Raw genomic sequence first — 9807 nt, 5'->3', positions numbered from 1 at the left:
AGGACGTTTGGAAGAGCAGCCGTGCCCACCAGACTCGCGGGACGAGGGATCTCCTGGTGGTGGTGATTCCACACACACACACACGCACACACGCACACACACACACACACCGGCTTTTAGAGGTTGCTGGTTTCCTAAACTTCTTTTTAAGTAGCAGCAGCAGCGGGAGGAGGGTGGTTAGGGGAGAACTGCCCACTGAAGGACTTGACTTGGTTCCCTCAAACTTCTCTGCTGGGTCTTAGCCTCCCCCCCACCCCCTGCAGATGGAAGGAAAGGCCAGAGATACCCCCGAGAGAGAGCCCCCTCCCCCTGATCAACAGGGCCGGAAAGCCTGCGCCCACCCGCACCTCCCCTTCAGCTGCATCCCACCCTCTGAGAAACGCCAGAGGCACCACATTCATCTGGGTCAGTTTGAAATGACACGAACAATAAAAGCGAGGATTTGACGAACAATCAGAAGTAGCAGGCACCTCCTGCAGCCAAAGAGTCCATGGGGGGGTGTTTCCTTTGGATGGTGCATGTGTACAGCCCCCTTCCCACAGGGTGCGAAACAGCCTCCTAGATGGGACCATCCATGCCTTTGGCTGCTCTCTGGGGACTCATCCCGGCCTCAAACCAAAAGAAATGTGAAAACGTCCTGACACTGGGATGATAGCAAAGGGGCTCTCCCCAGAAATGGCTTCCGTCCCCCCACCCACATTCTCCTCTTCCCAAGGCGGCTCCGATTCTCCTTCACAGAGCTCCATAGAGAGAGAAATTAAAAAAGATAATCATTACCTCTCAGGCTTTGACAATTGGGCCCTTTCGTTCAGACCCAGAGAGGTTTATGGTTTGCTGTGCGTGGGGCGACTACGGCCAGTGGTGCCTCTTCAACCAACTCTGGCTAAACAGACCTGGGTTCTGCAGGGTGTGTGAACCAAGCACCTGCTGGCCACCCCTTGGGACATACAGGTGGTCCCTCGGCTTACAACCCCAATGGAGCCCACGATTTATGAAACATTTGCTAAGTGAGTTTTGTCCCATTTCACGACTCTTCTTGCCACTTTGGTTAAGGGATCCACATGGCTCTTAAGTGAATCTGGCCTCTCCCTGGACGTTGATCACGTGACCCTGGGGACGCTGCCACGGCCCCGAGGGTGGAGAAGGGACAAGTGTCCTTTCCACCCTTTCACGGCTCCCTGTCCCTGCTCCCTTGCAGGTCACCCGGATCTTGCCTCCCAGGAGGGTTGTGCAAGAGTCCCCCAACCATTGTCATCCCACAGAGACGTCAGACAGACCCTTTTCGTTGGAACCGGAAAGACGGCTGGCAAAAGGAGGCCCGAGATGAGCGGCGGCTGGTGGCTGCTTACCTTGAGGGAGTTGGAAAGAGCTACTTGGCCTGCTCTTCCTTGGACTTGATCAGTTTGACCAGGTGGTAGAGCGATTCGTTCGGGTCGCGTTTGGGCAGGGACTGTGTGGTTTGTAGAAATCTCATCACAAATTCGTCCGCCTGGAACGAGGCACGTTGAGAAGGGGGAGAAGAAAGAAGAGGGCAAATAAAGTTAAACCCAAACAGCTGGGTGTTTTTTCCCCCCTTGCAAGTTCCAATGTGCTTGCTGCCTTTCTCTGTGTAGACTAGGGAAGGGGGGATGTAAGACGGTTCCTCGTGTTCTTTGGTCTGCCTTGTCTAGAGAGGAGGAGGAGGATCGGGGGTGACCGGAGAGCAGCCTTCCAATATTTGAGGGGCTTCCCTGAAGTAGAAGAAGAAGAAGAAGAAGAAGAAGAAGAGGGGGTGGACCCATCCCTCCAAAGCCCCAGAGCTTCCTGATAGTGAGGACAATAAACCAGGGGAACTGCTACCCTCCAGAAGCTCTAGGCGAGGCTTTTAAGGAGACATCGGGCAGCCACTTGCCCGGAACGGCCTGAGGTCTCCTGCTTGAGCAGGGGGTCAGTTGGACTAGAAGACCTTCAATGACCCTTACAACATTCTGTCATTTTCTTGGCCTGGGCTCTTCTGTGACTTTTGCCTTCCAGCACCCCCACCCCCCCCCTTCAAGCTTTGCAAAACTTGCATTTTTTTTCCAATGACCTTTGCCAGATTGTGGACCAAGAAATGAAACATGGCCAAGGCGTGCAGCAGTTTGGCCTCCTTCTCCGGCTGCGGCCTGAGAGACGCTTCTCGGAAGTGCAAGATGGAGTTGAGCATCTGCATCGCTTCGGCCTGCTGCTTCTCGTCTGGAGGAGGAAGAGGAGGGAGAGTCTCAACTGTGGGGAAGGGTGTGAGGGACTCTGGGGGAGGGGAAGGGGGGGGCGCTCCTTACCCAGTACGTCCTCTTCTACCCCGTCTTCTACAGACAGAAGGTCCACCTCTGCGGGAGTGATCAGTTTTTGGTACTGGATTTCAACGAAGTGGCTGAAGTGATCGTACCAGAGATCGACCACCTGAGGGGGAAAACGGGGAAGCTCCAATAATAATAACAATAAGGAGGGTTATTTGAATTTAATCAAGGGGGCTGAGTGGCATGAGCCTAACATTTTAGGGTGGGGTAAACCCTTAAACCTTTTAACTATTTTTACTGCCTGAGAACTCATTCTCACTTGCATCTAAACTCCCAGCCGGGTCTGTGGGGAGGGGTGTGTGTGTGTGTGTGTGTGCACTGACCTCACAATACAAGGAATCCACAACGTCCATCTTATTCTGGTGGGAGAACACGTTGGCCATGTGGAAGTAGCCTCCGGAGACGGCCACGTTGCTCGTTGTCCCAAAAGCACAACACGCAAAATATACCTGCGGTGGAATCCATTGGGGAGGAGTTGAGAGGGACGCACAATAAGGCCTCTTGGTGGAAGCTGACGGGAAAGGCGGTTTGGGGAGGGGGAGGGGGTAGTTTTGTAGTGAAACATTGGCAAGAAAACCACCAAGCTCAGAGATCCAAGGACCCCGCAGCCTTTCTTCTCCTCCTCCTCCTCCCCCTCCACAAACCCCACTCCCTTCTAGCACTGATAAAGTTACGTAGTTGGGCCCTGAAACATCTGCAAAGAGAGCCCCCAGGGCCCCACTGGTTCACCCTGAGCTGCAAACGTTCTCTCAATACTCCCTGAGGAGTATCCTTGAGGAGGCTGCTCTCAGATTGTGTTCAGTCCCTGGACTTAAACTGAAGTTCCCATCTGATTCCAATCACGTTGGGAAGGCAGGAAGTTCTCAATAACCTCTCCGTGTTACGCAAACCCACTCTGTGGTTGACCTGGGACTCAGCCCGGCCCTCACAGGGCTTTCATAACTGGAAAGGATTTCAGTCCCTCTGAGTCTGGTTTTAATTAATCAAGAAACGACTCTGCCTTTTCGACTCCCCCTGGGTCAGACCGTGACCCCCTCCTCCCTCCTGGGGTGGCTGCTCCTTCTGAAGCGCCCCTCTCAAGGAAAAGAGAAAGGCCCCCAACGGGTGCCTCTGCCTGCTGAGCCTCACATCATTGGCCAGGTGGTACAAAGACTCATCGAAGTTCCCTTTGGCGGCGTGCAGGAGCCCGAGGTTGCGATACAGCTTGGACTGAATGGCATAGCTGCAGTGGGTGTTCTTGAGGACGATCCACTGGCCCTGGGAGAGGTACTCTTCACCTTGCGACAAGTGACCCAGGCCTGGAAAACCAACACAGCCACGTCACGCAAGGAAAGGAAACCAGCGAGGAATCTTGGTCTGTGCAGAGACAGAATGCCTGCTGCAGGCACAAAGCTCAGATCCAAACTACTTTGGGAGCGCTATTCCCGACTCAGTTCAGAAAAGAACAGTGAAGTTGTTCATAAAGCGAGGCGTCACGTGACCGGACCCAATTTTACAACCATCTTTACTGTGGTTCTTAAACACATCCAGCTTGCCCCATTGACTTTGCTCGGCAGGAGCCAGCTGGAAAGATCACAAATCAGGCCATAAGCTTGAGGTCACTTTTAAATAAGATGGGCAACAATTTAATAGAGGGGTGGATATGACAGATACGATATGATGTGATGGATGATATAGAGATCGATGGATATATAGATAGAGAAGATGGAGATAGACAGACAGACAGACAGGATAGCAAGACAGGAAGACAGACAGACAAGCACCCACTTCTCAATCAGACAACAGTTGAGGCCTCCTCCCCTAATCCCTCTCTCCCCCCCCCACCCTGGAACTCACCCAAGCTGGTCTCGGCTAAGAGGATGTAGGCGGGAACCAGCTCCACCGCACTGGGGCCATAGATGCTGATGCTGAATTTCAGGGAGTGCAGGGCGGCTGGGATGGCATCTTCATAGTGGCCCTTGATGAGAAAATTCTGGGCCGTCTCGTAAGTCACTTCAGCCAGGAATATCTGTGGGGGTGGGGTGGGGTGGGGGTCGATTGTTGTTATTTTCTTCTAGTAGGTTTTGAGGAAAGAGGCGTGGTACATGTGGTCCTCGACTTACAGCCATTTGTTTAGTGACCATTTGGAAGTTACAACAGCCCTTAAAAAAGGGACCATTCTTCACCCTCGACACCTTGCAAGCATCCCTGTGGTCCCATAATCAAAATTCAGGCGCCTGGCGACTGACTTGCATTTATGAGGGTCACAGTGTCCCGGGGGGGGGGTGTGTGTCACATGGTCCTCTTTTTGTGACCTTTTGACAAGCAAAGTCAATGGGGAAGTCAGGGACTTCACAACCGTGTTACTAAATTAACAGCTGCAACAAGAAAGGTTGTAAAATGGGCCAAAGCTCATTTAAGAACTGCCTTGCTTAGCAAATTCTGCTCTCCCCAGTGGTTGTAGGTCGAGGACCGCCTGGCCTACCTCTCGGTTCCGCCTCTGCTCCTCCCCGAGTTTCCGCTCCTTCTCCGAGGTGTAGAAGGGGGGAGCCGCCCGCAGCGGGATGAGCAGCTGGCAGATCTTGGTGTGGACGCTGACCCAGTCGGCGTTCTGGTGGTCCACGTCGCTGGCGAAAGGCAAGCGGGGGGAGAAGAGGGGTTAAAATAATGTCCGCCTTGCTTAGCAACAGGAATCTTGGTCCCGACTGCGGCCGTAAGTCCAGGACTGCCCATATTGCCAGGTAAGAAGACGAAAACGCAAGTAGGAATGCGTTGAATGGGTGCTGGGCTTAAGAAGTGGCAGCGGCACTGAAAAGAGCGACTGGCTGAAAGATCCTGTGGAGAAACATCGCGAACTGGGGAGAGGGGGGATTCACTTAGCAACCGTCTCAGCCATGGAAATTTTGGGCATATGTTGAGGACCATGTACTTTTGGGCTCTTTCCCTGCATATATTATTATTATTATTATTATTATTATTGTTATTGTTATTGTTATCGTTATCGTTATCGTTGTGGTTGTTCTTGTTGTATAAAGTCTATTTTACATAGTTTTTCACCTGTTAACATTCTTCTGACCTACTTTACAGCTAAATCTTTGGCTGAGTATTGAAGGCCCGCACTTGGAGCGGAGAATTACAGCAGCAAACAGTCCGTTGCAACGGCTGCAACCCACCCGGGCTCTTCCCCGGACGGAGCCCCGCCTGCCGGCCACTCACCAGTAGTAGGTGACCAAGCAGGCGGCGCAGCGGACGGTGGCGGGACCGAGGCAGAGCTCACAGCGCCGCTTCTTCTGCCGGGGCTGAGCCAGAGGCACCAGCCACTCCGTCTGCATGGCCATCTTCTCCCGCCGCCGTTGCTAGGGCTGCCGTTGCCAAGGGAGGGGCGGGGCTTCCGGCGACCGCCATCATGCTCGAAAAATGTCCATCTTATACGCCATATCCGCTTAGGATTTCCGGAATAGCGCTCTGATTGTGACGGGCGTGGCGCACAGGCGCAACAAGTAGCAGCCGTCGTGCCATGAAGCGCTCGGCGAGAAAGTTCCGGTTGCTTCCCGGAAAGGCGCTCTGACTAGTTCCCGGAACGATAGTTGCACGCAGGCGCGGGAGGAGGGGCTTCTGGCCGAGTCGACAGCAATGGCGGCTGCGGGGACGATGGCGGCGTCCTGGGAGCGGGAGGCGGCGGCGACGGCCGAGGCGGAGCGTCGCGTCCGGGCCTGGGCGGAGGCGCAGCGGGCTGGCGGCCGTCGTGTGGCGCTGGTGACGTCCGGCGGGACGCAGGTGCCGCTGGAGGCCCGCGCGGTCCGCTTCCTGGAGAACTTCAGCAGCGGGCGGCGCGGGGCGGCCTCGGCGGAGCGCTTGGCGGCGGCCGGCTACGGGGTCTGCTTCCTCCACCGGACGCGCTCGGCCTTTCCCTGGGCGCGCGCCCTGCCGCCGCCCGGCTCGGCCCTGCTGGACCTGCTGCGCGTGCACGAGGAGGACGGGGCGGTGCGCGTGCGCGAGGGAGCGCTCCCTGCCCTCCTGCCTGCCCTGCGCGCCTACGGCCGGGCCCGGGACGACGGCGCCTTCCTGGCCCTGGAGTTCGCCGGGCTGGCCGAATATCTGGCCCTGCTGCGCGCCGCCGCCCGCGCCCTCGCCCCGCTCGGTGAGGCCCCGCTGGAGGCCTGGGAGGGAGGGAGACGTGCAAAGGCCTTTACATGAAAGGCAGGACGGCAATGCAAGCCAGGCATGCCAAAACACGCCGGCGCATACAAACATTTGTTATTAGAATAGTTGCAAGTGCAGCTGATGCAATCCATGCAAAAACTAAGTGAAAAAGTAAGTTCAATACCTTAAATGCAAATATATCTAAAACAATCCATGCAAACACTACATGCAAACAAGCTAAGACAGGAACTGAAGTACAGTAGCTGGAAATAGAGCCAATTCAATGCATGTAAACACTATTACAGTAAGAGTAAATACAATACATGGAAATACTACAGTTGGTCAAGGTGCCCAGGAACCTGGGAATGCTAGGTCTCTCTCAGGCACTGAACAACTTTGGGCCAGTCCCTCTTTCTCAGCCTAACCTACCTCATAGTCTTTTTCTGGGAAAATGGGAAGAAGAAGGAGCATTACATATGTTTTGCCAGCTTGAGTCAATCTTTTCCTTGGTAGCATAATAATGGCTTGCCATATCAGTTCAAGGTTGTATAGTTATTAAAGTGTAGAATTGTCAGCAGACAATGTAGCTTTTACGGTTTTATTTTGGAAGGATGGAGCAGCTGGATTTCCTTTCATCCCCGTGTTTTTCACACTCTGCTCCATCAGGTTCCAGCGCCATGTTCTACCTGGCAGCAGCTGTGTCAGATTTCTATATCCCCCCTTCAGAGATGCCTGAACATAAAATCCAGTCTTCCGATGGGCCCCTCCAGGTAAGAGATGCCCTTTCATAAGGATGGCAGCTGTGAGATAGAAAAGTGGGAGAATTCGGAGAGACAGAGAGAGCTGGAAAGGGGCCAAAGGTGACAACAATAACAGAGTTGGGTGGGAGCTTTGGGGTCTTCTAGTCCAGCGCTCTGCTCTTTACCATTTCAGGCAAATGACTGTCCAGTCTCCTCTTAGAAACCTCCAGTTTCTTGGAGCACCCACAGTGTCTGAAGACCAGAACTTCCACTGTCCTCACTGCCACAAAATTGTTCCTGAAGTTCTAGGTTTCTTCTCTATTTGATTAGTTTCCATCTGTTGTTTATTGTCCTGCCTTCTGGCGCTTTGGAGAAGAAACTCATTAGAGTGCCATGAGTAGCAATTGTTGCTATTTCTTCTCTGGATTGAAAATGTGCCTGCCTTTTGCTAAATTCTCTCTGCTTCCCTTGTTGCAGATAACCATGAAGATGGTACCCAAAATGCTGTCTCCGCTGGTTAAGGAATGGGCCCCTGAGGCATTTGTGATCTCCTTCAAGTTGGAAACTGATCCTTTGATCCTGGTTGAGAAAGCCAGGCAGGCCCTGGCCAAATACAACCATCAGGTGGTCGTTGCCAACACCCTGGACTCGCGAAGAACCACAGTGATCGTGGTCACTAAGGAGTCAGAAACCCCGTTGTCCATCTCAGAGGAGGAAATCGCCCAAGGCGTAGAGATTGAGGACAAGATTGTAGGCCACCTAGTATCCCAGCACAGAGCCTTTATGGAAAAATGATTCCCTGGTGGATAAATGTGATTTTTTCTGAATTCTCAGCTATAAATTCAAGAGCCGATAGGAACTGGTGACGGTGAAACTGGTGACACTGGAAAGCTTCTATTTCCTGTTAACAGAGATCTCTTAACTGGGGTCCAGGAGGCGGAATCTGACACAGCTTCCTGGTTTCTTTGCACATCTCCAGGCCCGTTTGCTGCTCATTGGTGGGAAAGTTTAAAGGACTGGAACATTCCAAGCCACGACTCGCTCTAGTGCGGGATTGGGGTTGGCGTTTTGGAGATGGGTCAGACAGCAACCTCTCTGATTTTTTTTTCCTGCTGCCTTGGTAAAAATCACTCAGGAAAAATTGAAAAGGTTTCTAGTCAATTTCTGAATCTCATTCCACCTGGAATTTAAGCCAGTTTACACAAAATAAGAGCTTCTAGATCCATTGGAGTTTGGGGGACCAGTAACGTTCTAATGTCTTTTTCTTCCAAAATGTCTCCATCTGACCTTCTCTGAAGTTAATGTTTTCCTGTTCTCCTGCAAGAAAAAAAAGTCAAATGGCTAAAATCTTCCATCTTCTACTTTGATGCTTTAGGAAGTATGAATTTTATACATGTAGTCCTCAACTTACGGCCATTTGTTTAATGGCTGTTCAAAGATATGACAATGCTAAAAAACGTGACTGACAGCTGGTCCTTGCACTTACAAACTGCTGCAGCATCCCCATGGTTACCGGATGAAAATGTGCTTGCTTGGCAACCAACATCCTAAGGTCACGTGATCACCAGTTGCGACTTTCCCAGGGAGCTTTTGCTAATCAAAATCAATTGGGGGGCTGATTTGCTTAATGACCAAAGCAAAAAATGGTCATAAAATCAGGCGCAACTCAGAGATTGCACTGCTTACTGACGGAATTTCTGCTACTGCTTGTCGTGAGTCAAAGATTTCCTGTACCTGCTCAGTTCTGCCTTGCTTGAAACGGCTGTGCTTTCATGGCCCACCCCAGGTTAACTAAGCCATGTGACGGTTCATTTGTTGCAAGGACCCAACGGTACAATTGGTCGCCCAGCATCTGCAAACTGTCTATAACTGTCAGGCTTCTTGGATTGTGTCTTAAAATTGACCGGAAAAAGAATTGTGATACTTAAGGAAGGCTGTGAAAAAGGAAGACAATATTCAGAATAATAATAAAAAAATTCAGAAACTAAACTTAAGAAATTTTATGCCTTGTTCTAGCTTGCCTTGTGTGTCTTTGGCTTCGCACGCGCCAGGCAAAATGTGGGGGTTTTGACGTGTGTGCCCTATATTCAGGGCGTGTTTTGTAAACCACGGTTAAACCAGCTGGTTTTCTTAGTGCAGTGCTATTCAGATGGGCTCTGAGTTCACTTATAATACACAGGGGCTGTCGCTGGCTCTTGTTGCTTCTTTCTCGGGGAGAAATTATCAGTAGAACATCATTTTCTCAACTGGGGTTGCTTTGAGATGTGTGGACTTCAATTCCCAGCATGCTTGCTGGGGAATTCTGGGAGTTGAAATCCACACATACTTAAAAGTGGCCACGATTAAGAAGCCCTGCTGAAGAGCATTCTAGCACAGTGGGACATCCCTGGGATGATGCTGGAGCCTGAACCTGGCTTGCCTCCTTAAGACAAGGATTGCACCGGTTGCTTTCTCCCATGTATGCGTTCAGACATTCCTTGTACCGCATTTATAAACCAGGTTTCAAAGCTTCTGTCTCCCTCCATTTTCATGTGTGGGTCATGGCAGGGTGGGCTACCTGCAGGAGAAGAGCGTCCCCTTCCTCATTTGGAGGCAAACCCCTCCCCCCACAATTTGCTAGATCCCCT

At 51.9% G+C, this 9807-nt stretch overlaps 2 protein-coding genes across 3 annotated transcripts in view; one reads left to right on the top strand and one right to left on the bottom strand.

Annotated features, from left to right (window-relative positions):
• The window catches only part of ZMYND12 (zinc finger MYND-type containing 12), a 40136-nt gene extending 34305 nt beyond the window's left edge, over nucleotides 1–5831 (bottom strand). Inside the window, exons 1-8 of the mRNA XM_087914953.1 lie at nucleotides 5514–5831; nucleotides 4783–4924; nucleotides 4155–4326; nucleotides 3447–3616; nucleotides 2642–2767; nucleotides 2301–2421; nucleotides 2069–2214; nucleotides 1350–1489 (exon numbers count right to left, since the gene is read on the bottom strand). Coding sequence (XP_087771079.1) covers nucleotides 1370–1489; nucleotides 2069–2214; nucleotides 2301–2421; nucleotides 2642–2767; nucleotides 3447–3616; nucleotides 4155–4326; nucleotides 4783–4924; nucleotides 5514–5635 — 1119 coding nt within the window. The 5' untranslated portion in view covers nucleotides 5636–5831 and the 3' untranslated portion in view covers nucleotides 1350–1369. The remainder of the gene's footprint in view (nucleotides 1–1349; nucleotides 1490–2068; nucleotides 2215–2300; nucleotides 2422–2641; nucleotides 2768–3446; nucleotides 3617–4154; nucleotides 4327–4782; nucleotides 4925–5513) is intronic.
• PPCS (phosphopantothenoylcysteine synthetase) lies at nucleotides 5760–9169 on the top strand. 2 transcript variants are annotated; one of them, XM_026720889.2, is made up of 3 exons: nucleotides 5760–6438; nucleotides 7107–7210; nucleotides 7658–9169. In XM_026720889.2, the coding sequence occupies exons 1-3, from the start codon at nucleotides 5931–5933 to the stop codon at nucleotides 7973–7975; spliced, it is 930 nt and encodes a 309-aa protein (XP_026576674.1). In that variant the 5' UTR covers nucleotides 5760–5930; the 3' UTR covers nucleotides 7976–9169. The 2 variants fall into 2 exon arrangements, with proteins under 2 accessions (XP_026576674.1, XP_087771080.1); XM_087914954.1 differs by having other exon boundaries at nucleotides 6296–6611.
• The last annotated feature ends 638 nt before the right edge of the window (nucleotides 9170–9807 follow it).

This window comes from Pseudonaja textilis, chromosome 18 (assembly GCF_049901715.1).
Source record: "Pseudonaja textilis isolate UNSWEBS1 chromosome 18, rPseTex1.2, whole genome shotgun sequence".
NCBI classification, from domain to species: domain Eukaryota; kingdom Metazoa; phylum Chordata; class Lepidosauria; order Squamata; family Elapidae; genus Pseudonaja; species Pseudonaja textilis.
The sequence above is the reverse complement of the archived record's forward strand: the minus strand, read 5'-3'. Positions and strand labels throughout refer to the sequence as shown.